Here is a 27927-nt window from a genome sequence, read left to right as displayed (position 1 = left end):
ATGCTATGTAAATAACTGTAAATACAATGTAATTAGTTGCTGGTGTGTAGCAAATCAAGTTCTGCTTTTGGAATTTTCTGGAATTCTTTTTCCTAATATTTTTGATCTGCAGTTGGTTGAATCTGAGAAGGCAGAACTGCAGATACGGCAGGCCAACTGTACTTCTACCGTTTCCACATTTAGAATGCTGGTGCTCTGGTTTTTAAACACACTCTTTATTGTTTAAGGTATTGCCTTCTACTTCTGATTCACTAAGAGATTCTGACATTAATTAGAATACTATCAAGTACTTTTTCTACATGTACTAAGAGAAACATATAGATATGTTTCTTTTTTTATATACAATGTCTACTTGATTTGCTAGTAATATTGCTTAGGATTTTTGTCTCTGTTCATGAGATAAGTGGCCTATACTTTTCCATTCTCATACTGTTCTGGTCTGGTTTTGGTAGCATAGTTATACTGGCTTTTTAGAATGAATTGGTATTCTTCCTTCTTTTCCTCTAACTCTTGCCAAGAGTTTGAATAAAATTGGGATTGTCCTTGGAATGTTTATTAAAACTTGCCTATAAAACCATTTGTCTTGTGTTTTCTTTGTGGGAAGATGATAATCACTACTTCAGTTTCTTTAATAGCTATAGGGCTATTGAAGTCTATTATTTTTCAGTTCAATTCTAGTAAATATTTTCCCAAGAATTTGTCCATTAATGCTTTCAAATTTGCTAGCATAGAATTGTTGATAATATTCCAGTAGTAACTCTTTATTCTTCTTTATCTGTACTTATGTCCCCCTTTAAATTCATTATAGCATTTGTGTTCTTCTGCTCTTTCAGTTGATCATTTATGGCAGAAATTTGTCTATTATTTCTTTTCAAAGATCCAGTTTTTGCTTTGTTGATTTTCTATATTGTAATACCTTTGATTCTATTTCATTAACTTCTGCTCTTTTTACTATCTCTTCAACTTAATTTAGGTTTATTCTGTCATTATTTTTCTAATTCTTAAGATATACACATGGCTTATTCATTTTGAGGCCTTCTTTTAGACAGATTTAAAGCTAAAGATTTCTCAAGGATTAAAAAAGTGAGAGAACTTTCCCTTTCGCTGCATCTCACAGGTCTTTTTGTGTAGTTTTCATTATCATTCAGTAACTTTCCATTGTGGTTTCTTTTCATTGTGAGTTATTTAGAAGTTTGTCTTTTAATTTCCAAATACACAAAGATATCCTCCTTGTCTTTTTGTTATTAAATTTTAACTCAGTTACACAGTGGCAAGAGTCCCTTCTATATGGACCTATTCTTTGAAATTTATTGAGGCTTTTTTGCCTGATACTTGAGTCAACTGTAAATGCTTCACGTGGACTGAGGAAAAAATATGTCTTTTCTAATTCTCGGTTGCAGAATTCTGTATATATCCATTAGATTAAGGTTATCAATTTTGTTATTCAGATTTTCTATATCTTTTCTGAGTTATTGCCGACTTATTGAAAATCAAGAGCATGGGTTGAAAGCTGCTTCTGCAATACCAGGTAACCATTTTATCCTTATAGTTCTGCCACCTTGGGGTTCAAGTATTTTGAGGTTATTTTGTTAGATACATGTATTAAAATTGCCACATCTTCAGGGTTTCCCTGGTGGTGCAGTGGTTGAGAATCTGCCTGCCAATGCAGGGGACATGGGTTCGATCCCTGGTCCCGGAAGATCCCACATGCCGCAGAGCAACTAAGCCTGCGCGCCACAACTACTGAGCCTGCGTTCTAGAGCCTGCATTCCCCTCTCAATAACAATATAGCATTCTTTTACTTGCTTTGTTCTTCTCCTCACTAATGTCCATCATGTTGATATTATCTAAACTTTTTTTCTTTCAGGTGTCTTATTGAAGTATAATATACATATAATAACAGGTACACTTTTAAGGTTTTTTACATATGCATACACCTGTGTTACCACACCCTGGATCAAGGAATAAAATGTTATAGATCAAGACACAGAAGCCAGATGCTTGCTTTGTGCCTTTGCAGTTAACACACCCCAAAAGACTACCGTTATTATAAACTCCTGTCACCAGAGGTTAGTTCTACCTGTTATTTAACTTCATATAAGTAGAATCAACCAGTATGTTCTCTTTTGTGTCAGGCTTCTTTTGCCCAGCTTAATGTTTCTGACGTTTATTCATGATGTTGTGTTTATCAGTATTTTGTTAGTTTTTATTGCTGAGCAATACTTCATTGCATAAATATAGCACAATAGTTTTTAGCTTCTCTTGTTGATGGGCATTTAGGTTGTTTCCAGATTGGGGTTATTATCATTTTTATTGGGTTGTTTGGGGTGTTTTTGTCTTTGATATTCTTAGATTTTTGCAATGAGTGTATATATATTTTTTCTTCCCTCTCTTCTTCGGCTTTCTATGAGCTGTTTAAGTATAAACTTTACCTTCTTAGTATTAGGAAATTTACCGCCACATTTCTTCAAGTACTTATTTTCTTTTTATTCTTTTCCATTTCTGAGACTTCTGCCATCCAGATGTGAGCACTTCTACTTCTATTCTCCTAGTTTTTATATTTTTATTTTGTATTTCCTACTTACTGTTGTTTTCTTCCTTCTCAAAGATTTCCTCAATCGTGTTTTCTGAGTCATTAATTCATAACTCAGCTGGATCCATTCTACTTGTCCTACCTATTGTTGTCTTTCTTTCAACCTTTATATTTGTTGTACATACTTTTTTGTACATTTTAAATGTTTTCTCATTTGGGTCTTATAGTTTTAATTTCTTTCCTTATCTCTTTAAATTTGGCTAATTTAAAATTCCTGGTTCATCTGTTTTAACATTTCTGCTTCTTTGGAAAAATGTATTTCCAGCATGTGATTTTCCTTTTGAAGCGGTCGTATTCCTCTAATGTCTTGTTATTTTGACCAGTGAGCTCACTTCTGTGGGAATGTCAGACAAGTACCATGAAAGGCGGTGCGCTCGTCTGTAGGGGCCACGTCAGCTCAAGGGGTGGAGAGTGCGGGTCCAGGGCACCCATCGACCAGTCACTTCCACACTCCAAAAACCACCCCCTGCTTGGTGAGAAGCAGCGTTAGGAAGAGACACTTTTCCACTGCAGTGCCCAGGCCTGGGGCTCTGAAGCGGCAGGGCACAGCAGGGCCTGATGGAGTTCAGTGAGCTCCACCCGTTTTCTCAGCCCCTCGCCACTGCAGGGGTTCTGTGTTGTGGCCTTGAGTTTGCTCATGCGCACCCTAGGCCCAGAGATGTGAACGGAGGGGCAGGCACTGGTTCCCTCAAGGCAATGGCTGGTGGGAGCGAGAACAGACCCACCGTGTGTGCTTTCCCTCACACAGCCCTGTGGGGCTGTCTGCTGCCCATGACCAAAGACACGGCCTCCCCCTACACACAGCAGCTCCAACAGCTGCCCCATGACACCAGGGTTTGCTCACCGTTCTCTCTCTCCATCCTGGGAGTGAATTTGGGAGGAGGGACCAGCAGTCCTGATGGTTCAGCATCATTGTTAGTACCAGCCCCCGTCTCCTTGACAACTTCAAATCTTTAAATCAGACAGAGCAAATGCCATATACATTGGATCTACCAGTTTTTCTTTTTTTACGCGGGCCTCTCACTGTTGTGGGCTCTCCCGTTGCGGAGCACAGGCTCTGGACGCGCAGGCTCAGCAGCCATGGCTCACGGGCCCAGCCGCTCCGCGGCATGTGGGATCTTCCCGGACCGGGGCATGAACCCGTATCCCCTGCATCAGCAGGCGGACTCTCAACCACTGCGCCATCAGCGAAGCCCGGATCTACCAGTTTTGAATCAGACTCTGTACGCTTAAAGCTTCCCCGTTTGGGTCAAAACTCAAAATCACTGTGCAGGAGCTGTAGTATTATCCTCACCTTGCAAATGGAACTGTGTATTATCAGCTGTGGATAGGAAATAAGCATGAAAAATGTAAAGTGATGCAATCACAGACTTCTTTCCCTATTGCAATGGTACCAAGAGATTAAGCATTTTCCCCAATTTTAAGTCAAAGTATTAAAAGCTTCCTTTCGGCCTTTACTGCTGCCCCTCCTCTCTTTCTGTGCAAAGCAGTGTCACGTTTATTTTAGTCAGGTTCTCACAGTGCCTGCTGCTGCCAAATGTGGGCACTAAGAAACAGGAAATGGAAGGAAGCTGACAGGCTATCTGTTGATTTGTGCTTTTTACACAGGATGGGTAATGCAAACTGGCTTCTTCTGTTTGTTCCACACTGCTGGGGTTGCAGCTTATATAACTTTCAGAATTTAAGGTTCTATTTGCAAAAAGCTACATCCTGCCTCCCAAAAAGAATAGCCCAAATAAGGTTCTTAGTAAGCAATGGATCTTGCAAGTTTAGGCTAGAATCTTTGTTCCATGTCAGTGCTGGTTATATTTTCAAATCACATCTAAAATACTGCGGTTTTGTTCCTACTCTGCTAAACTAAAAAAATATTCTAAGGATTTTAAAATGTTTTTAAGCAGTGCTTTTTGGTTTCATTCTTTATTTTTAGAACCTAACAAAAATCTATTCTCATAAAAAACTACTTATAGTAGTGGCATTTTGACAAAGTCTACAGAATTTTAGCCTAATTTACATTATGAAATTCTGTAGCTTTTGTTAATACAGTATTTTCCATATTCATGCCCTCATTCATTCATTCATGTAAATAAATATAAACTGAACACCTGCTTTGTGAGGCATTGTGGGAGGCATGGAGTCACAAGCTGAGTCAGAAGTCCTGTTTTGAAGCAGACAGTGGGAACAATGACTTTATGCAAGTGAGTATAATACAAGGTGAAAAGCGCTAAGTGATATAAAAGTGAAAAGAAAAAAAAAACACGACTAAAATTGGTGTGGAAACTCAAAGAGTAAAGACTTTCCTGCCAGCTGGGGAATCTGACACAGCTTCACGGGAGACGTGACATTTGATCTTAGCCTTTTAAAGCAGGCAGAAATGGAAACGTAAAGGTGGGTGGAGGCACACGGGTGGAGGAAAGTTAGAGAATTCAATCAAAGAGGCAGGAGAAGAAAGGGCACGGATAAGCAAGCCAGAGAATGTGAAGAAGGTACAAGGTAAGTTGAGAATAATGTCCAACAAGGACCCGTGTCCTTTATCCTCTGGCCTTCTTTGTGTCTAATACAGGGAGCCAGGCAAGGATTAGCCACAAAAACAAACAAGAGGATGTTCAAAGTTTCAAGAAATCTTAGAAGCTCATAGTGTAACCTCTCTTTATTGGCCACCAGAGAACGGATCTGCTAAGCTTAAACAATTCTCTCCATTTTCCCAATAAACATACCGGCCAACCAACGCCAGAGCACATGAGCACAGGGGCGAGTGGACCTCCCTCCAGCACAGGCTTCTCTGGCTTCCACTCGGCGAGTTTCATACTGACCAGGATCTGGCTGTACTTGTTCCTAAAACATCTGTACCGCTTGGACTCCTTACTGTAATTATAGAATTTGGTTAAATACTAAGGACAGCGGTAAGATGAAAAATAATTATTTCTATAAGAGCTAAGTTGGATGCTTTGCAAAGAATTAGAAACAAGGAGTCACAAATTGCTATTGAATCTGGTGAGGTGAGTTAACTACAAAAGAAAGTCAGAAATAATAGAAATTTGGAAGAATTCTTGGATACAATGGTAAAGAAAAATCTGGAAGAGGTTGAGGTTTAGATCGCTTAGTAAGTGTCTTAGTTTTTGCTCCACTTCCAGAAACTGAAACTGGAAATTGTCCAGAGATGTGATTTATGCCCCAAAACATAACATCAGTGAAGGAACTACCTTCAAAAAAGGCCTCAGCCCTTATTAAGAGACTGGGTAATGAACACATATTTACATACTTGAAATTAATGGTAAAAGTACATATATTTTTTAATCTTCCAATTAATTTTTTGATTAATTAAACTATCATTGAGAATGCTGGTATCTGCTCAGACCAACTACTCTGTCTTCACAGCCATATTTCTCTATGATAAGCAGGTGGGTTCTGACAACTGAAGGCTTTCATGTCATGGGAATAAACCCACACCAGGAAGTGATCTTACTTTATTCTCTGACAGTACTATTTCCAGTTCTAAATGCAACTAGACTTAATCACAAAGTCTAAACACAGATCGAATAAATTCAGTAAGCATCTAACCTCTTATTTTTAATTTGGGAACATAATACTTTAACTTCTAGTTGTATCATGTTTTTCTCTTAAATCAGCTAGAACGTTGGCCAGTGGGGCAGGGATTGGTGGTTGCCTAACCGAACCCCTTGTTCCTTTCTGCCCGGCAGAGGCCTGTGTTACTAAACGTGCAGTGAGCCCCGCTGAAGGACTACAACCCTTCGCTTCCCTTGTAGTCAACACACTGTTCTGTCCAAGGACCTAAGGGCAAGTTGTTAGACTGCTCTTTTGGGAAGCCTCCTGAAAGGGGCAATAGACAGCTGGGGGAGTTCTTTTCCTTCCAGATGCCCACGTGGCAACTTGCCGAAGGAAGAATGCATCAAAGAAGGATGGGCACTTGAGCCCCTGAGGACACCGTCAGCCAAGGACTGCACCCCACCCCGGGGTGGCGGTGGGGAGCTTGCTGGCTGTGGAAAAAAACAAAAAACAGAAAAAGAAACTCTTCTCTCACTGAAGCCATTATTATTTTGGACTTTCTACTCTGCAATCATGGCTTTTCCTAAGAGATATAAGAGGTAACTTTTTATAAGAGGTATCATATCCACATACTGATTCTTTGCGATCCAATCTTTACAAATAACACCAGAAAACGATTAAAAATAGTTTTCCACTTTATAATCTGTCTCTTCCCAGGGTAAGCCAAGGGAAGAATGTTCTAACAGAGTATCTGAGGAAGTCATGTTTCCAGAACTGCAAGCAATCTGCTACCAGAACACCAAGCATTGCTGCCCAGAGGAATGAACCAAATGGGACGCAGACGCTCCAAAGGCACGGCTGCGGGCACGGGTAAGGCCACAGGGAAAGAGACGTCATTGGAAAAGAAGAAATGCATGAAAGAATCTTTCCCTTGGAGTCTACATTAAAGCACATACATTTCTCTTGGCTTTCATGTGAAATTAGTTAAAAAGAAATTTATTGAACGTTACCATATGGATCTTTTATGAAACACCGTTTTTTAAAAAAAGCAGATTTTTTTTCTGAAGCAGATTTCCCAAATGCAGAAGGAGCAAATGAAACACAAAGATGAACGTTGTTGGGAACAGTTAAAACAGTATCATGCCGAGCCCCTCACGTCTCGCTGCCAAACCTCAGAATCCCAGGTCTTGGCATGGTCTTCCCTACATCCTGGGCCTATGTATGAGACTTGTTACCTGAGTTCTATAAGGAATTTCCTTGAGGAATAACTTCTGACTTAAGAAAAATAAGCTCTAAGTTCCCCAAAACTAAGTTTCCTAATTCACAATGGCCTTTTATCATCCATTCCCCTAACTTCCTGGATCACACAGGCCAACAACAGGTGGCAAGAGGAAAAGGTCTGCTCCCAAACTGATGGATTCTGTAAGCTAAGATTTTCTTCCGGCTGCTAAGGTTATAATTTCTTGTATTTTCCATTTTCATAATTCAGATGGAGAAGGGGCAATATTTCACCAACTGACATTCAATCAAGACAACCTGTTGAGCCGAAGAAGAAAAAGCATCAGGTCACCCAGGTGTTATTTAGCACCTCTATGCAGTGCTTTGCGAGACTTAGACGACTTGCTCAATGTCTGTGCCTTTAGCGACCTCAGGACTGTGGATGTGCACCTCCACCAGAAACGGATGATCTTTTTGGAATGTGGGAGCCTTAGTTCTGACAACAAAACTCACTTTCCAGCACATCCCCCTCCCCAAAGGGAGAGAAGCATTGCAAGGACACAAAAGAGTTAATGCTTTAATGAAAGAGAGATACATTTCTGAGACTGTAAGAATAATCAATCACTGATAACATCTAATAGACAATGAGCTACGTACCAGGTACACAGAGAAGACTGGGCACTCAATCCTCTCCCCAACTTTACAAGGTGGGTATACTTATCCCCAGTGACAGCGGAAGATATGGCCTGGAGGCTGTCCCAGGTCCCTGCAGATGTGCAGGGTGAGGCCAGGGCTGGCCCCAGGTCCATATGACTCCAGAGCCCTATGCCCTTAACCACTTCGCCACGTTCCCCGAAAGAACTGTGGTCACACCTCGTATGGCAGGAACAGGAATGCCAGTCATTATTCTTACTCATCAACCTGCCGAATTTGAGAAACATCATGGGTCAAGCAGCAGATCCCAGGAAATGGGGGGCAGACAAGGTGCAGCCACAAGACTAATGATGGAAAATATACTCATCACCTGTATTAATCTAACACTACAAAGGGAAACTGGGGACCTGCAATTAAATGGTCAAATTCTATTTTTCACTCCATTATTTACAGAATACCAAAGAAAAGTACTTCCAGCTATTCACTTCTGAAAAGGATTTTAGGAAGAGTGGGGAAAGGCTCCAAGTAGGTCAGCTAATTATTCTACTTGTTTCCTCTGTTTTCAAAACCAGTCGTCCCCCAGACTGCTCAAGGCCCTAAATACAGACACCTCAGGATCAATGTCTGCCTGCAACCTCAACTTCCCTCTTCATCACCCACAAACGGATCACCTAGCCACTGCATTCACTCACCTCTAACACAGGTACAACAGCAGTATTTTAGAGAAAGACAGATTAAATAATAAATGTTTGGAGAATAGTGCCTGTGACATAGAAAGAGCTCTTTAAACGGAAGTTACAGAGAAATCTGTTCTATCAGTCATCAATGAGGGCTTAAAGGTGATACCAAGAAAATGACATAGAGTACAAGAAACCAGGAAAAAAGGAAGAAATAATTCCTAAGATTCCTGCTCTTAGAATTCTTCAGAATACTGGCATGTCCATTGCTTCCAATTAATTTGGGCTATCCAGAAACTTCTGAACTTCCTAGACCTATTTTTCAGATCTCTAATGAATAACTTTCAGAAACTACAAATTTATCTGCTTCTATTTCAGCATTTAACACATATTTTGTCCCCATGCTTCTAGCGTAAATAACATCCCATGGCTTATTTTATTAATGATAGCAATTTGCTAACAGTGCTTAATAAAAAAAGTTTTTTTTTCTTTTTCTTGTTAATCATAGTTTAATTAGAAAACATTTTCCTAAATAATGAGTGTGTATATATGTGTGTGGTGTATGTGTATGTATATGCAGGATCTTAGTTCCCCGATGAGGGACTGAACCTGGGCCACAGCAGTGAAAGCGCCAAGTCCTAACCACTGGAGCACCAGGGAACTCCCAATCTTAAGTTCTGAGTTCAGAACTACATGTTAGTTAAGAGTTACGTGAGGAGGTCTTGACAGAGTTGTTCCTGCTAGATTTTTCACATTCCTGTTCTTCATGATGTTCTGAGCTGAGACAGAATTTGAACCCAGGCCACGGTACATGACCATAAACACTATTTCTTCCTTTTTTATTACACAACATTTCAGAGGTTGAAAGGTGAAAATAATAAAATATAACACATTTATAAATCATATGGAAAGGAATTACTATCACTAAAAATTGCAAAAAGAAGCTAATCACAAGATTATACAGGTTTACTACAAATATTCCTTCACTGATGTGTATGCTTTGAAAAATAAGGGTTTGTATCGATGAGCCAAATTTCACGTAAAAATTTTTTTAAAAAAGGAAATCAGAACACAATGTCTTCTTTCCATTCCTAAAATTTATATTCATGAGACTGCTAAAAGCCTGTAAGCAGCAATTATTAGTCAATTTTCAGTTGCTAAAAATATTTTATTTTATTAAATAACTGATAAATAGGATTTTTACAAAACACATTGCATAGAAAAAAAAGAGTTTGTGTTCCCAGGACTCTCTATGCCCTTTGATGCAGAGGCTTAGCACGTCTTCAGGGACAGGTCTACACACAACTTGCTTCAAGGTTGGCTCACCTGTCCGGTGGCCGCTGGCTTCGGGGCAAAGCATCTCAGAGCGCTCATGAAGAGTTAAGTTGCTGCACAAGGTTTTCAAGACATTTCAAATAATAGGCATTTAGAGGAGTTTCTTCTGAGTTTAAGAAAGCTGAGACAGAAAAATTAGAGCACAGAAGAGCAATTTATTAAACTTTAGCACTGCACTGAACAGCAGACACACACACAAACACATGTGAATAGGATTATCTGTGACAAAGTTCTATTCCAATTCTTGAGTGCTAGCATTATAAGAATATTTTTTAATTTAATATTTAAAATACTAAACATTTTAAAAATTAAGAAGTTATGGAATTTATTTTTAATTACTGGTTTAGCCACAGAGTGTAAACAAAAATCAATATACCTCCATAATGGATACTATTACCTACGATCCCAAATGAATGCCTTGCTCTTTTTACGGACCACCCCTCCTACCACATAAATTCAAACATTCACTGCCTCTAGAAACTCATGGTCATAGCTAGAAACAAACCGAAGGGGGGGAAAAAAAACCCCAAACCAAACCACTTACAAAAAAATTACACTATAAAAACATAAAAATTAATAGCCAACAGACACAGTACAGGAAAGACACAGTTCAGTACCTTAGTGGAAAAAAGGTTTAGAGAATAATGCTCATTGAAAACTGGTATCACTTAAAATGAAAAATGCACTTTGAGAGGAAAACTCTACCTCATATCATGGTCACATCACAGGACCGAGTGGATGCAGGGGCAATGGGATCTATTCTTGGAAGACTGTAATTCAACTCCCTGACGTTAGATCAACATTTTCTGTTCAAGGTCAGTTCTAATTGGGCCTAGTTCTTATCATGTAAGAACATACTTCAGCACAGTGGTGGCCACCGGCAAAAAGAAATGTGATACAAAAAAATGAGTTGGAGAAAGATCACTGACACGTCAAGAAAATACTGTATCTCAAACATTCACCTATTAGAACATTTTATTGTTTTAAAAAATGTTACAATGAAAAACATGGACCAAGTATTGGCACACTTCACAATGCCTCAGCATAAAAGCTCCTCAGACTCAGTGTAGAACATCAGTGTAGAAAACTGCCATTTTGCTGTCAACTGTCCAAATGTATCATTAATCAGAGAACTCAGGGAACAGCTTCCAAGTTTAACTATAATCTCTTTAATAATAAAACTTACTTTTCTTTGCTGTGGAATATGCTTCATCCACTCTTCTTTTTATTGATGGATTTTTCAAAGTTGTTTTTGCCTAGGATAATATAGAGCAATCCATCAATTAGATTTATTCCCATGTGTTTAATTATCAGGATAGCACAATACTAATACTAAGTCTGCACTTGTTGACTACAGTATTAAACAGGATACTACAGAAGAGAATGATGTAGCTAGAGATTCTACACCACTCCATCCCACTGTGCCACCGCCCACATCCTTCCCTATCTGACTTGATTTTTACTCTACTGTCCCATGTTCTTCCTTCCCTGCCCTTTTCCCCCTTCTCCCCTGATCTCAATTTGCTATTTTAAACTATACCATCTCAGTTTCAGTATTTCATTATTTCCTCAAACCTCAGATTTCAGATCAAGGATACACAATACTAGCAGTCGGCCAGTTGGTCAACAAGTATTTACTGAGCGATTCCAAAGTGCATAACCCTGTGCAGAGCCCTGGGGGTACAGGGGTGACAGTGACAAGAGCAGCCTCTGTCCTCACAAGTGCTGACACCAGCCAGTGCGCACCAGGGACGGCCAGCTGCGTGAGCACCGTTTGGGGATGGCCATCTATCCTAACACTGTCACCTGGCCACTACTCAGCCACTAGGTACACACAGGTATTTCTCTCAGGAGTGAGACGTCTGCAATCAAAGAGAAGACCAGAGGCCAGAGAGAGCAGGTGCAAGTCCCACCTGCTGGTCGTTCCCCTGGGGCCGGCCCTGTGTCACAGCCTTACAAGGACTGAGCTGACTTCAAAGTTCAGTGATGACGTGTCCTAGAGAAAGGCGAATCTCGCAACTGGATAAAACTTCATTGTTCGGCCTGATTTCAAGATGAGTTTTTCCTTGACACGTCTTTTAGAAGAAACAGTTCATACTAGCATTGTACCAATATGGCAAATCAAGTTATATTCACAGGGAAAATTCACTCGAGAGAGAAACACTTGGAACTGAGACACCTCCTATTGAAATGATTACATGAAAGACTTTGACAGATAGTTTACTAATGGTTTGAATGCACAAAGGCAACACTATCTTTGACTCTTGATTTTTTCCTTTCTGACAGTCCTCTGACTTCCGGACAGCCTTGGTGTTTGCCCCCTAGGGACAACAATGATTTTAAGAACTGACCTTTTGGTAATTGTGAATCAAAGCCCAAAGCGCAGCTGCTCCAATCCTCTGAGCATTTTGATTCTCACTTTCCAGACAGGAAGCTAGCACACTAATGACTTTTTCTAATAATAAGCACATTAAAAAAAAAAAGTTCAGTCCCAGACAATACATTGTATTCATATCTTAGACTGGTCAGATAACCCCTTTTTACCCACCAAACAAATAAATAGTTGGCAAAAGCAATCTTTTATAACATGTGGTATGTGGGAGAACCACCTGGAAACAAATTGTTTTCACAGCAGGCACAGAACTGTCAGGGAAGCCACGGCTGCTTAACTTTTTAGGCCCTAATTCAACAAAGGCACATTCATTTAAAGACAACGATAGAGCAGAAGTAAGCCATTACACAATGAGTTTATCAATGAGCCGTTCAATCATATCTCACATCTTCACATGCAGGAAAATAGGACTTGGTCTTATGATAAATTATAAAGACATTATACAAACATATCAATAGCATGGGCTACAATATAAAACAATAGTCAAGAAATACCATATTAGTTAAGCCTGTAAAAAAGGCCTAAACATTTCAAAGGCGTGTTTGTGTATGTGTGTGTGAGAGAGAGAGGAAAATGTTTTTTAAAGGCGTAACAACACACAAGATACAGCCCCTCTGTGCAAAGCTGGCCAGAGGATGAAAGACTTACAAATTATCTGCAGCAGCCTACTCATTTTAAAGTACAGATGTCTAGCCCCAAGGAGATCGTCCAAGTGTTTCAGAACAATACACGAACCTATTTTACTACTTAACTGTATGGATCATTAAATTCTATCCAATTATTTTCCCTCTAAAATGTGTGATTTTAAAAACATGCTGCATTCCTAGGGGTGAAACCCTTGTTATTGGGAACTCTCCCTATGCATTATCCCCGCCTCAGTGAATGCACCTAACTGCAGCCCAGCTGAGGGCACACTCTGTGTGTCCGCTCACTGATGAATATTCACATTGCAAGTTTATTGTAGGGGCTCAATACATACTAGTGGGATGAAAGATTCCATAACTAAAGCAAACAAAAATGATTTCAAGTAATCTTATTTAGCATTTTTCAAGAAATTTTAAGAAATTTAAAATCTTTTACAGAAAAAAAAAAAAAAAAAAGCGGCTCCATACAGTGAGCTGTGTGCAGCAGAGGGACAGACAGCGTGGAAGTGAGGTGTGGGCGCTGCCACTCTCTGCCGACTACCCCCTGCTGCCTCACCACCTGCTCTGCACTCCCCGCCACCTCTGTATCATAACCTACCCAGACCCAGGCTATATATATACAACTGTTACCTGATGCAATTCATCATGTGAGGTGATGGGTGGCAGCTGGTACTCTTAGGGACCATCATCAAATGCGAGGGTGATTTCTGTGTTCTCCAACTGAATATCATCCAGGCATGTTTCCATACTTTTTATCAGACACTCAGAACATATAACCCATGATCTAAATAAGTTTATATAACTCCTTCAACCAGTTACTATCTCTTAAAATTTTTAATAAAGTACTGTATAGGTACTGTATAATGTATAGGTCACTTAATGTAGTGTCCCCTCTGATAATGCAAGTGGATCAATTTTTTTTAAAACACATTTTATTGTGAAAAATAATATGTATACAAAAAAGCATATAAAACATTTTTAAGTTTAACAAATAGGTATGAACTGAACTTGCACAGAAACATAGAAATAACCTCGAGAACAGACGTGGATTTATTTTTATTTATCTGCTCGAAATTATCTGAGTCTCCTGAATCTATGGATTCGTGTCTGACGAAAACAGTTCTTAAAATGTTTAGCTGTCCTCGCTTACATTTCCTCTCTTCTCCTCTCCTTTGAGGACTTCAATTAAACATGCAATTAGACTGTCCCAATGTATCTGCTATGTCACTTACCTTTTTTTTTTTATTTTAAACGCTTTATTCTTTTAATCCTTTCTCATCTTTTTTAGCTGCCTGTGCTGCATTCTGGATATTGTTTTTCTGATCTATCTTCTAATACCTAAGTTTCTCCTCCACTGCACCTAACTTGCTGCCAGACATGTATACTGAGTGTTTAATTTTGGCTATTGAAGTTCTAGAATAGTCCTGTCTAACAGCACTTCCTACAGTGATGGAAATAATTATATGTATGTGGTCTAATAAGATAGCCAATAGCCACATGTAGCTAGTGTGACTAACAAACTGAATATATAATTTACACTTAAACACCTATAAGTGGCTAACTGATTATCATACTCAACAGTGAAGCTCTGCTTGGTTCTTTTTCCAAATCTTTCAATTTTTCAGTTTCCTATTCCCAGCAAATACTTTCAAGTTTGTCATTTATTTATCTAAATACTGTATAAATAAAGTCATTTCAAATCTGTGTTTTAGAATTCCAGCATCTGAAATCTAGGCAGATACGTTGGTATTTTTCCCCCTGCTCTTTCTCACTCATGTTGCCATTTCTCCTGACAAGCTTGGTCATCTTTAACTGTATACTGGCTGATGCTTTTGAAAAATTATTTGTGGAGGTTCCCTGAGGCCTAGTCCAAACTTGTCCTCCATCCATCAGAGGGCAGTCTGCTTCTGCTCAGCCCCTCGTGGCACTGTCAATCGAGGATCAGCTCCAACCAAGGTCATGGGCCACTTGTCTATGTGTGTCTGGGGTGCAGAGCTGTGAGGGGCAGTCTGTGGTGCCCATTCTCACACTTGTTTTTCTTTTCTTTCTAGTCGCCTGCATGAGGTTTGGGGCACCAATTTAATTCTGATTCATCCTCTTCTAAGAGGTTAGTTCTTTGGGATTCCAGCTCAATACCTGCAGGATGGTCCATAAGACTCCAGAGATTCCCGGCGTCTGTCCCCTCCCCTCTTGGCACTCCTGGACAAAAGCCCCAGCACACAAAGCTGGCAAATGTCCTGGGAGCTAAAGAGCCTTCTACAAACTTCTTACCTGTCTGGGTACACACTTTCAATCAAAATTGGCCTAGAAGTTTCCCACTATGTTTTCAGTTCTTTGATTTTTTAAGGTGAATTTTAATATATTTTATCTAGCATGTTCTTGTTTTCAGAGAGGAGACCTACCCTGACATGACCAGAAACAAGGAGTACTCTGGATCTGTTTAAACAGCAAAGTCAAGCCCCACTGCCCACTCTACTCCTGGCCATCTAGACTGGATGTTTGGGTGCTACTATCAGAGTTACGCAGCCTTGCTGGGAAGATTTTCAAGCTGCCTGACCCTGCCAAGCATTCCCTCTGGATCCCCAAGTGGAGACGGAGGCAGTGCCTGCGACACATCCATGTAGAAACGGCACAGTTGCTGCTTCCTACCCTGCCTTGAAGGCCCCTGATCTCACATCTGTGGGGCTGGGGAAAGCTACTTCTTTAAGCTAGTGAAGGAGAGAGCACATTGCTGATACAAGGAAATGTTTAAAAATAAATCCTGAGTGATCCAGCCTTTTGGCTCTCTGAGCAGCACCCTGGCAGTCAACAGTAACAAGCATCTTATGAAAGGCAGCAAAAAGGGAGCCAAGAAGAAAGCGGTTGACCAATTTTCTAAGAAAGATTGGTATGATGTGAAAGTACCAGCTATGTTCAATATAAGAAATATTGGGAAAATACTGGTCACGAGAACTCAAGGAACCAAAATCACATCTGATGGCCTCAAGGGTCGTGTTTTTGAAGCGAGCCCTGATGATCTGCAGAATGATGAAGCTGCATTTAGAAAATTCAAGCTAATTACTGAGGATGTTCAGGGCAAAAACTGCCTGACCAATTTCCATGGCATGGATCTTACGCATGACAAAATGTGCCCCATGGTCAAAAAATGGCAGACCATGACTGAAGCTCACGTTGATGTCAAGACTACCGACGGTTATTTGCTTCGTCTCTTCTGTGTGGGTTTTACTAAAAAATGTAAATCAGATTCGGGAAGACCTCTTATGCCCGGCACCAGCAAGTCCACCAGATCCACAAGAAGATGATGGAAATCATGACCGGAGAGGAGCAGACAAATGACTTGAAAAAGGTGGTCAATAAATTGATTCCAGACAGCACTGGAAAAGACACAGAAACGGTCCATGATGTTTCTGTTAGAAAAGTAAAAATGCTGAAGAAGCCCAAGTTTGAACTGGGAAAACTCACAGAGCTACAGGGTGAAGGTAGTAGTCCTGGAAAAGCTGTTGGGGATGAGACAGGTGCTAAAGTTGAATGAGCTAATGGATATGAGCCAACAGTCTAAGAATCTGTTTAAAATTCAGATTTTAATGGTGACAAATAAAAGATCTTATTTGTGGGAAAAAAAAAACAAAACCCTGAGTGATCCAGAAATGGAAAATGCAGACTTTTCCTTCAGTTCCCTAAAGCCTGACCTTTTCCCAACTCTCTCAATAATAAAATTGCAGTTAGCAGTCCCCAAAGAAAACATTTATTCTGAGAAAGGTGAATGCTAACAGGTGATGGCAGGAAGAGGAACAGACGCCTCACACAGGCCGTCTCACTGCCCTCTGAGGTAAGGCCCTAACGTCACCCTCATTTCACAAACGTAAGGACTGAGGGAGACACAGCGAAGGAGGATGGAAACCTGGAAACAAGTCGCTGGAGCGCCCCCCTCCCAGCCCCTCCCCCATGGCAGCTACACAGAGTCAGCAGAGGGGCCACGGGAAAGGAGATCATCGTTCATTTAGGTAAGTTAAAGGCTGGCTGAGCTTCTAAAATCTTCCCCTGCATTTCTAGCAATTCAATAATTATTATCAGAAAAATAGAATCATGACTATACACAACAAAATGTAAGCAGAATCCTTTCCACTTGGAAAACTCCGCGTTTCATAGAAAAACACCTCTAAGAAAAGTTTAAATGAAAAACATGAATGGAAAGAGAATTAATACATCTGGAGCATCTACCATGTACCACAAACAGTGCCAGGCAGTTTATGTGTTAACAACTGATTTCTACCGAAGTCAAGAAAGGAGAGACCATTTTCTAGATGAAGAAAGTGGACCTGGAGAAGCTGCCCCAGGCGATGCTGCGGGAGCACACGAGGGCCTGGCATCCGGCACCAGGTACGTGGGAGACTAGAGCCCACCTCTTGTCTTTTCATGATAACACACCTCCTCATAAAACTTGAAATTCACACACCCCTCACAGAAACAGCACATGGTTGCACAAACAGATGTTTCCATTTCGCTCCTTCTGTTCCAAAATTTTTCTGAATCCTCACCGATCCTCGCCTCCATCTGTCCTGAGATCAGAGAATGGAGTCGCTGTGAAGCTACTGTCACCATGTGCTGTTGGGTCCTGAACCCTGCTGACTGCTCAGTGTGGCTCTCAAGCTCACACACCCACTGGGCACCCACTAGTGACGGGCGTGAGTCTAGCTGCTCCAGATAAACATGAACAAAAGAGGCAGAAGCCTCTTGACGTGTAAGAGCTTATGTTCCAGTGCAGGCAGACGAGGAACACACAGATATACACTGAAAACACAGTGTAGCAGCTGGTGGTAGTGCTATGGGGAAACGTAAAACAGGGGAGGGGGCAGAGGGTGAGAGGGCGGGGAGGCAGGAGGAAGAGGTGGGGTTACCACGTGGACAGGCTGGTCTGGGCAGGCTCCACGGACAGGGCAGTGCCCGCTCAAAGGCGTGGAGGAGTCAGAGGACCAGGACGAGGGATGGGAGGAGGGAGGTGGGGCCCAGGCCCACCTCGGTACCACCTCCTGGATCCAGCCTGGCTGTTGTGCGGCGACTTGTTAATCCGGGAGACTCAGCAGCAACTCAGGGACAGGAATCACACCCGATTCAATTCGTCCCTACAGCTGCAGCCTCCCACAGTGCCTTGAACGCGGCGCATGATGAATAAGCACCTGGCACATTATTTATAAACTATCCTGTGTTTTCACCTGAATAACCACACGGATAAATAGATGCGTGTGGTGTACAGGCAGAATACTCACCATTAGCCAGGATCTTGGGCTTATTGGCAGGGCTGAAGCAAATGTTATGAAAAATAAGAAGAGGTAGATAAGGGCTGCTCTTATGCTTGAATTTGCTCATCTCTGTAAGTAAGTCTAAACAGCCATCGAGCCTCAGGATCATTTGCTGCCCATCTTCTCCAAACGATATGTTCAGGAGTAACTTCAACCAAAGAATGGTCAGATTACTGAGATGTTTATTTCCTCCTTTTGGCAATGTTAGAGACAGGAAGTTCTGTAAGAAGTTACTCTGTGGATAAATAGAGAGAATATCATTTTCCTCCTGAGTCTTTTCATTATTTTCCTAGTCCCTCAGAGATCACGTACTAGCATTCTGCTCCTCTTTTCCCCAACTTTAATTTCTCCTTCCTCCCAATACCTTCCAAATACTCCATCTATACTGTTTCCAGGTATAAGTGAAAAGGTTAAGGAGTGCTTAAATTTTAATTTAAATTTTAAGTGCTCAAATTTTAATTCTCACTAATCCTTTCCTGATGATGGATACAGTAACTAGTCAACTCCTAGTTATTTAGGGTTGATCATTCAGTTTGGGGATTATTTCAGGCTTCCTGAGTTTTCTCTTTCTGTCTGCCTTCTGGCAATTTTGCTCCTCATTTAAAGTGATCCTACAGGAAAGAAAAAGAAACAAAACCTCAGTCAGTCTTGGACACCAGTTAACAACTCTGGTAGTACCAACGACAAGTGTTTTTTTTAAAAAAAATCTGTGGGTACATCTTATATTCACTTTACCCCAGCTGCTCATCATTACAGATGATTTCTCGTGGCTATATGTCATTCTTGTAAACTTATAGATGAGAAAGTCCCATTACTTAACTGTAAGAGTCCTTTCAACCTCCAAATAAAACCCCTTCTATAAAACCACACCAAACCCTGAACTATGTGAAAGACAATAACTTATTGCCTAGAATAATCTGTATGCAAACAAGGAAAGAGGGCATAAAAGTATTAGATCAAGAAGCAGCCCAGGACAGCATGGGAACCACAGGCATTTGGATCAGGGCGCAGAAGTACAATCGCTTAACTTTCACAGCTCTCCAGAGTAGCTCATCTTTCTTCCTGTTTAACGACCTATTCTGGCTTATTTCTTGGGTTCCCCTATACCTAAATCAAAATTTTGGCTTGAATCTATAAATTTGGCACTTTTACATAAAAGGACTGAGTACAAGAACGAAACGAGCTACAGAAACATTAGCAACACCACCCAAGCAACAAGTAAACTGCAGAACTGCATCCCACTCTGCCCTGCCCTTGCCATCACTCACATCTCTTCCCACCTCTCAGCCCAAATTAGTGCTTTTTAGATTCATCCCTTGTCTTTCCCATTCAGCTAGATTCTGCCATGATCTTGGGGATCTGGAGTTGACAACAGTGATAAAATATATGATAGTACTTTAAATTGTAAATATGCTCTGGGCAGTCCTTCTTTTTGCTGGGCCTAAAGACATTTTTAGACGATTTCCTGCACTGGGTAGGATGCAAAGAAATATGCCGTGGTAGAGAAAAAAGAGATTATTTTAGAATTTTAGTTGTACAATAGCATTAGCTACATTTTCTAATAACTACAGATGAGTTATGGGAGGTGTAGCTGAAAGTGTCCAGGGCTCTTCATAACAATGAGCAGAGGAAGGCTCGGAGGATTCCTAATTCGAGCAGAGGAAAAATAACCTGACTGATCTGCACCTGAAATGGAAATCTGATGAAATGGAGTCCGATCACACTTATATCAAAATACGCTTAAGGGGACTTCCCTGGTGGCACAGTGGATAGGACTCTGCGCTTCCAATGCAGGGGGCCCGGGTTCAATCCCTGGTCAGGGAACTAGATCCCGCATGCATGCTGCAACTAAGAAGCCGGCCTGCTGCCACTAAGAGTCGGTGCAACCAAATTAATAAATATTTTTTTTTAAAAAAAGGAGAAAAACAAAATATGCTTAAGTACCTTACCAAAATCATAGATTGGGGGTTGAAATATCTTAGAGATCATTTTGTTTAATCTAAAATTTTTTTGAATGAAGAAACTGAAGCTTAAAAAGAATAAGCATCAGCTCAGTCACACATCAGATCCAAGATTAGCATTTATATTCCACTTGGGAATTCCAACTTTGCTTCCTACCAGCGTGCTCTCCATAAGGAAGTGGCAGAAAGCACTGTCCCCCCCCACCCCCGCCCAACAAAATCCAGTTGCAGATGACTTCACACACACACACACACACACACAGAGCAAATATCCAGCCATGTGCTGAGGTGAGAGCAGTAGGTCCCTGATGTGCATGGCGTGAATATTCCCACCATGGCTGATTTCAAGATACCACCAAGATGTCAGCTGGCTTGCAAAATTCCTGAAAATTAACAAAAACACTCATGAACCAGCGTGAGTTAGCTCCAACATACCACTGAGAAGATCTTTGTTTAGTAAGACTGCTATTTATTTAGAGATTGCACTCAAAGTGTGTTTGTTTTTGGAGGGGGTGGTGGCTGGGGAGATGATACAATAGAGGAAAAGGAGACTCAATTCTTATGAATGTGGTCAATTTTTGCAATTTACCTTGGCCTTCATGTAAATGAAAGGGAAGCATTCAAATTACTATGTACTAGTAAGTAACAGATAATCTGATCATATTCAAATTTTAAGGAATCTTCCAAATTAGGGATCCTGTTTACACGCACCTAAATACAGCCTAAGGGAACACGTGTACTGGGTTTGCTTAAGCCAACCGTCCCTCTTAAAGCGCCCAAGTTGAAACCAGCGGCGGGAAGTCACGTTCTGGCACAGGAGTCTCAGGGACTGAAAAGTCACCTGTGTGCCACAAAGAACTTAGGTCTAACTTGAGGAGGGGCCGTCATTTCATAAACCATTTGACAATGTAAATTGAACTAGAATTGTTATGCTCAATTTGGTCTGTTTTTTGTGTGTTTAAAGACCAATATATCGCTTTTATGATCTCAAATAAATGTAACACAGCTGTCTTTCTAAAACCATCATCTTTTTTTTTTTTTTTTTTTTTGCGGTACGCGGGCCTGTCACTGTTGTGGCCTCTCCTGTTGCGGAGCACAGGCTCCGGACGCGCAGGCTCAGCGGCCATGGCTCACGGGCTCAGCCGCTCCGCGGCATGTGGGATCTTCCCGGACCGGGGCACGAACACGCGTCCCCTGCATCGGCAGGCGGACTCTCAACCACTGCGCCACTAGGGAAGCCCTAAAACCGTCATCTTTGACAGAGAGAAAATACAGTCCAAAAGCTAAGAAGACAAACTAAAAGGGAATGGTGTGATCATATTCTAGCTTCTGTCACTTTTCATGTATCATCTATCAACAGGCTTTAAACAAAGTGAACCTCCTGATCCTTTTACAATCCTTTAAAATACAATGCCTTAAAATCATAATAATTAATCCTAAAAACTGAGTTCTAGACTTTTCACACATGTCCTCGGTTGAAAGGATTATTTTACTGAGTCTCTTTTTTATGATAGGAAGGAGAGTTTAAGTACTCACTTTTTGAATTACCCCTTTACAGTCATGAGACAAGGCCAGGTTTGAAAGAAACATGAAAACCATCTGCTGGACTGCAGTGTTCTCGAGAGGCACCTGGGAAGCCATCTTCAGGATACACAGCATCAGGGAGCTGCCAGGGGCCCCTCGATGTGCAGTTTGAACAGGATATTGTCCGTAACTTGACCAACAGAGAGAACTGCAACCTTGAAAAACAACAGTCCATCACAACGTCGTCTCGGCTCCACGCTTTAGTTCAACAACCTGAGTGGTAAAGCATGTCTGTCTATCAAAGGACTCGGCCATTAGCCTGTGAACTGCAATGGCACTGAAGGCTGGTGCTGATATGTCTGCATCTGATCTAATGGACTGAGGGCCTAATGACCTCAATAAAGCATTTAAAAACACTGTGGTCTAATGCCTTCATTTTCCAGAAGAAAAAAATGAGGAACACGAAACCCTGGGGTGGGAGGACAGGACAAACGCCACCAGCCATGTCCGCTAAACGGCATCTCGGGGCTCAGAGGTGTCAGTGACTTGCTCAAGGTCACACAGCTCACAAGCAGCGAGCGCCAGCAGTAGCATCAACTGGTTTTCCAGAGTCCAGTGTTTACTCAGTAATTTAAACAACCATATGGGATTTATCAAAGGAGAAAAATAATCATAAAAGAATTAGAAATGCATTTTACTGTATTGTAATGTAAGCCTAAGGTGTGATTAGCTTGTGAAAGTCCGTGCAAGGAGGCTAACTTAAGTACAACTAGATCTGAATCAAATACTTTCTGTAAAATAAACTCATAAAAGTAAACACAAATAAATAGAGTGATCTTTCCTGTATTCACACTACACAGCAGTATCCAAATACCAAGGTTTCCGTTCATGTTACATAAAACTATCACTAAATGATGCAGGTTTGCTTGGAAACAGAAAAGACAGGAAAATAAAAAGCTTCTTCCTCCATTAGAACCACATTCTAATATTTGCATCTACTGTAAGTATGTAAGTAACATAGATTACGGTTTCAAAGATTTATCGTAAAGTACTGGGTTGGTCAAAAGTTCGTTTGGGTTTTTCTGTAGCATCTTATGGAACAACCCGAAACTTTTAGCCAACCCAATATATGTTTCTTTTGCTCAGTATTTTGCAATGGATTCTTTTCTTCCCCTAAGCACACTTCCCTAAACCCTAAATTAAGGAGTGAAGGGTGGGCTAAAGAAGGATGATGTGCAGAGGCCACACTTCAGAGACCGCCGTGCCCCGCCGGTCACACTGCGAGAGGCCGTGAGCCGGGGTGGGGGGCAGTGAGAGCAGAAGTGGGGACGAAAAAGTCAACAGCAGCGGCCTGAAAACAAGGATGACGCTGCCCTGCAGTGCTCTCCATACAGCACAGAGCCTGAGGCTCTGTTCCCGCCAGCTCACACGGCCAGAGGCACGCGGAGTGGGCAACAGGACGGGCGACAGGACAGGCGGCTCCAGGGTGGAGGAAATAGCCACCCCCAGCACACAGCAGTGCCAAGATGGCTGTGAATGTTCTCAGTTCCGGTCCTTTCTCTGTCTGTCTTTTGATACCGGGAGAATCCAATTGCTACGCTGCTGACTGTTGTTAGAAGAAGCACGCAAACCTTAAACTTGCTGACTAAACCTTAAACCTGTGACCCTAAGTTTACATGGAAAATTCACACTGCCCGCAATGCCCCCCACTTCCTTCCCCTCAAACAGTTACCTCACACCTTCTCCTCAAGTCACCTCCCTGCTTGCTCTGCTCTCTCTTAGTTGTTGGCCTCTAACAATGCAGGGCCCTGGGAGGTTCTCAATAAAAAGTCTGTCAAATGCAGGAATGAAAGAGGCACCCCAATGATACCAACTGTCGCCAAGCCAACCGAACCCAGAACTACCTTTCACCACACCAGCCTCCTGTTCTAGAATCTCTTTAAGTTTTAATCTTAACCTGTTTTTAAGGTCTTCCATCATAATTTTCACTCTCAATTTTCCTCTTAAATTCAACGTTCCGCTGCCATATAATCGCGACAGTTTCTCCCTCTCTATTCCCTGAGCTGTCTAATGACTCTTCTGTCTCATCAAACATATACTAACGTAACTGCTCGTTCTTATAATACCTGTGAGAAAGCATACCTCTAACCAACATACCCTCAAATAAGTGGAAGAAACACTTCAAAATGTATATACATTTTTCCACTTTAACAACATTACATAAGATTAGTATTGCAGTATACTTTTGAAAGGCAGTGTTGGGTTCCATTTACCATTTGGAAAATTTGCAGTATAGACACAAAGCAGCTGCAGGGCAGTTTGCATCAGTGAATCATCCATCAGAAGCCAAGGCCAGAGAGAGTGCAAGACAGGGACGAGATGAGCTTCCAGGGCTGCCTCCTGCAGCAGGAAGGAAACAAGGGCAGCATTAGTCTGAATAATGAAAATATAAATTAAAATCAAAGCCAAAAAACTTGTCACCAACATGAGACAAAAACTGAATTGATTTTTGTTCTGATTAGAGAAAGGAATCCTATGGACAGATTCAGCACCTTGCAACCCAGACTGCCCTGACCACAAGCCTGACCAGTCTCGGAAGTCCCTGCAACACTGGGGTGACCAGGATACGCAGCTTAGGTCAGAAATGTAGAAAAACAGCTTCTGAACATGTAAATTAAGCAAGACAGTGATATCTTGCAACATTAAATAAACTCTTATAAATGCTATGATATGGTTAAGAAAAGGGATTTTCTGGTTAAGGAAACATTCTGATCAATTCTGAGTTCTCCCCCCCCCTGCCGTGTGTAGGTATATGTATATATATCTAATATGTGTAGCTAGACAGATAGATCAGAAGTAGATTACTGTTTTTAAATAAGTTGACTATGATAAACTTCAGTCAAAATATTATGCTAAATCAATAATTCTTAAGTAACTCAGTTTTTATTACAAAGATCAGTTACCGCTGGGACAATATTATGGATAAAATATAACTATTGGCAGTAAATGCAACAATTTTTTTAATGAACAGAGTTACTAGGCAATTTGTAGACCCATGTGCACACATGTGGGCCTTCACATAATGCCCTACACAATTTTATGGAGTATCAATACTCCATAAAGAGAGTGGGCGGGTTATTCCCAATGTTACTCCCCACTCTCCACAGGCTTGGAGCACAGCCCTACGCCAGCCGCAGATGACCCTGCTTACTGTTTCACACAGAAGACAGACACGATGAGGTACGGGCTCCTGCTCTACTCCGCCGTTCCGTCCACACGGTTGATCTGTGTATCCCTGCACTCACCCTTCCTGCCTGGCAGTGAGGAACAGGTGCTCTTTGGGCAGAGACTGATCCGCCCATCTGTGTTCTGGAACACAGCCCCGCGTGCCTCCTCAGGGATCTTTACCCATCTATTAGTTCTTCCCTTCCTGTCTCTTTAATAACTAGGCCCCGATTTGCTCATTTCTGTTTATATTTAAGCACTTTACATGTTAGGAGTAAACATACAGACTAGCTTCCTTTGATGCTATATTCCTAAATTATAACTGCTGCTTTTCAGAACCAAGCTTCTAGGAAGAGTACTCTTAATGCTGTCATTTCCCAGCTATTATTTAATCTTCAGCTTACTTCAATTTCTTTTCTGAACTGATGAGGCTGGTAAAGTCGCTCCTACCTTTACGGCTGTCAAACCCTCAGGCACTGTGGCAACTATTAAGGGCTCTTTGTTCTTTGTCTCCATGCAGTCCCTCTATCCTAGATCACCTCCAAACTCTCTCCAGCATTCCCTTCTCAGCTGTTTTCTGTCTCCTCTCCAATAGTTATATTTTCTGAGGACATGACCTAGGCTTTCACTACATGCCCTCTTGGGAAATGTCAACAATAGTCACGGCTACAAACACCTCTATGCACTGCTAGCTCCTAAGATCCCCAGCCTGCACCGCCCCTCAGAGTCCCAGAGCCGTGTAATCCGCCGACTACCAGCCATTTCCCACCCCGAGAGCCCGAAGACACTTTACACTGCGATGTGCGAACCCAACATAAGGATCCCTCACAGCTACAGGCCGCTCTGTTAGGCTCGCCTGCGTAGACTTGAGCCTGGACATCGTTCTACATGTCTCTTCTTTCTCCTCAGTCTCTCGTATTTGCTCCCCTCCCTCCTTCCCCGCTCTCCCTGCCTGGCTAAGGTCTCGTCACCTCTTTCTGCACCAGCACATTCACCCCCTCTAACCTTGCTCGCTCTTCATTCCATCTACCTCACACCCCCGGTGACCTTTCCGGTATGGAAACTCCTCTGTGTCATACGTATAGACAGCGGGGTGGGGTGGGCGTGGGTGACTTGGTGGATCACCACAAGAGTGACCAACAGTTAGTGATGGGAGTGTGTCACACACCTCAGGTAAGCTGGAACAGGGAAAGAAATTAAGAATCTTTGCCCCCTAGAACTATGTCTATTCTCAAAAGTAATCTAAATATTCTTCTTTGGATTTATTCCTCATTAAACAACTTGGAAATGCAGAAACACGTGACTTATGGAGAGATTACACTTTCATAGTTGGCTGATGTGTTACAAATGTGAACACTACACTTACAACCAGTACTCAGGCGAGCATCTCGGAAATCCACAGGCAGATCCTACTTGGAAAGTGTGCTGGCGTGTTGCCTGAGTGAGGTGTCACAGATGCATACTAACTGCACCCAGTCACAAGGACCCTAACAAACTCAGTAAATGACACCTCTATTTGGAGTAAAAAGTTTGTACCATTGGGAATCTTAATGAAATCTATCAATGCTTAATTCCCATCAAAATTGCTTTGAAATGTAAATTGTTAGTCATGTGTCTTGAACAAATTATTTTACAGTTTAAGGGATATGTGTTCAAGATGTTCATTTCCTAGATATAGTATATATTTTCCAGTTTTATCACAACTAAAAACAAAAAAGGTAAGAAATTTTTTTAAAAAACGAAACTTCTGTAATTTATCTTCATCTTACTCATTTTCCATAGTAATTCTGTGTGGAAGCTAGTTCTTCAAAAGTGTCGTATCACTATGACCAAGCAAATCAAAGTGTTCCAGACACTATATCCTGTATAACAGCACCAACGGCTGTGTTAAATGACAGCGTCAATGCTCACAGACAGAGCAAAACAAGAGAGGGGCTGCAGGAGAGCTGGGAGTGAAGAACCTCCTGGACGTCAACAGGCCCACACTCGGCAATAGCAGTAAGCGATTTCTCCTCTGAAGCAGGAGACACCCTCATCTTCTTTCCTATGCATGCAGACACCTCTACTTATCTCCTTGGACAGTTGTCTAACAACCACCTTTGAAAAAATTCTGCCTTAAGATACATACATAGCCGTGGGACTTCCCTGGTGGCGCAGTGGTTAAGAATCCGCCTGCCAATGCAGGGGACATGGGTTCGAGCCCTGGTCCGGGAAGATTCCCACATGCTGTGGAGCAACTAAGCCCATGCGCCACGACTACTGAGCCCACGCTCTAGAGCCTGCGAGCCACAACTACTGAGCCCGCGTGCCACAACTACTGAAGCCCACAAGCCTAGAGCCCGTGCTCCGCAACAAAGAGAAGCCACCGCAATGAGAAGCCCACACACTGCAAGGAAGAGTAGCCCCCGCTCACCACAACTAGAGAAAAGCCCGCGTGCAGCAACAAAGACCCAACGCAGCCAAAAAAAAAAAAAGACATACACAGCCATTCATTCCATCTTAGTTAAAAAAAAAAACAACCGAAATGGCTACCAGTAGGAAAAAAAGAGGCTCAAGTTTGCTTTAGCTTTGCTTTAGCCTTAAGTTAAAGTTTCAGTGATAAAGTTAAAACGCCAACATAAGAAATGTCATCAGGGTTGAGAAATTATGGTAAGATTAGGTGCATCCATTTCTGAGAATGAACACTGAGCTTACAAACCAATCATGCATCAAAAAAAAAATTTGAAGAGTTTTCCATTTTCCCAAATTATCTCATATAAAATTTAACCTATTTAATAACAGCACTATCAAAATTTTGAAAAGAAGCTCTACTTACTTTACATTCTTCATTTTGATAAAGACAATTTCTTAGGAGCTGCATGGCAATGCTTAACTCTTTAATAAAACCATCTTCCTGTTTA

General features: G+C 41.5%; 2 protein-coding genes across 13 annotated transcripts in view; one reads left to right on the top strand and one right to left on the bottom strand.

Annotated features, from left to right (window-relative positions):
* The window catches only part of RTTN (rotatin), a 179715-nt gene that overhangs the window by 29928 nt on the left and 121860 nt on the right, over positions 1-27927 (bottom strand). For 6 of the 12 annotated variants that reach the window (XM_079941814.1, XM_079941824.1, XM_079941822.1 and 3 more), the window contains 7 exons: positions 27843-27920; positions 24076-24202; positions 21815-22017; positions 18285-18552; positions 12333-12436; positions 11168-11237; positions 9770-10102 (listed from right to left, as the gene is read on the bottom strand). In XM_079941814.1, the coding sequence (XP_079797940.1) occupies positions 10017-10102; positions 11168-11237; positions 12333-12436; positions 18285-18552; positions 21815-22017; positions 24076-24202; positions 27843-27920 (936 nt within the window). In that variant the 3' untranslated portion in view covers positions 9770-10016. Of the gene's footprint in view, positions 1-5307; positions 5456-9769; positions 10103-11167; positions 11238-12332; positions 12437-18284; positions 18553-21814; positions 22018-23534; positions 23634-24075; positions 24203-27842; positions 27921-27927 lie in introns of those variants that run through there. The other 6 variants (XR_013831188.1, XM_079941820.1, XM_079941819.1 and 3 more) reach the window with 4 other exon arrangements.
* LOC307197530 (small ribosomal subunit protein eS1-like) lies at positions 15513-16645 on the top strand (the record flags this gene model as incomplete). Its single annotated transcript, XM_079943510.1, is given in 3 exon segments — positions 15513-15637; positions 15812-16263; positions 16266-16645. Coding segments are annotated over 3 exon segments (861 nt in total). The 3' UTR covers positions 16550-16645.

Source organism: Stenella coeruleoalba (genome assembly GCF_951394435.1).
Source record: "Stenella coeruleoalba genome assembly, chromosome: 14".
NCBI classification, from domain to species: Eukaryota; Metazoa; Chordata; class Mammalia; order Artiodactyla; family Delphinidae; genus Stenella; species Stenella coeruleoalba.
Note: the sequence above shows the minus strand (reverse complement) of the source record. Positions and strands in the feature narration are given on the sequence as shown.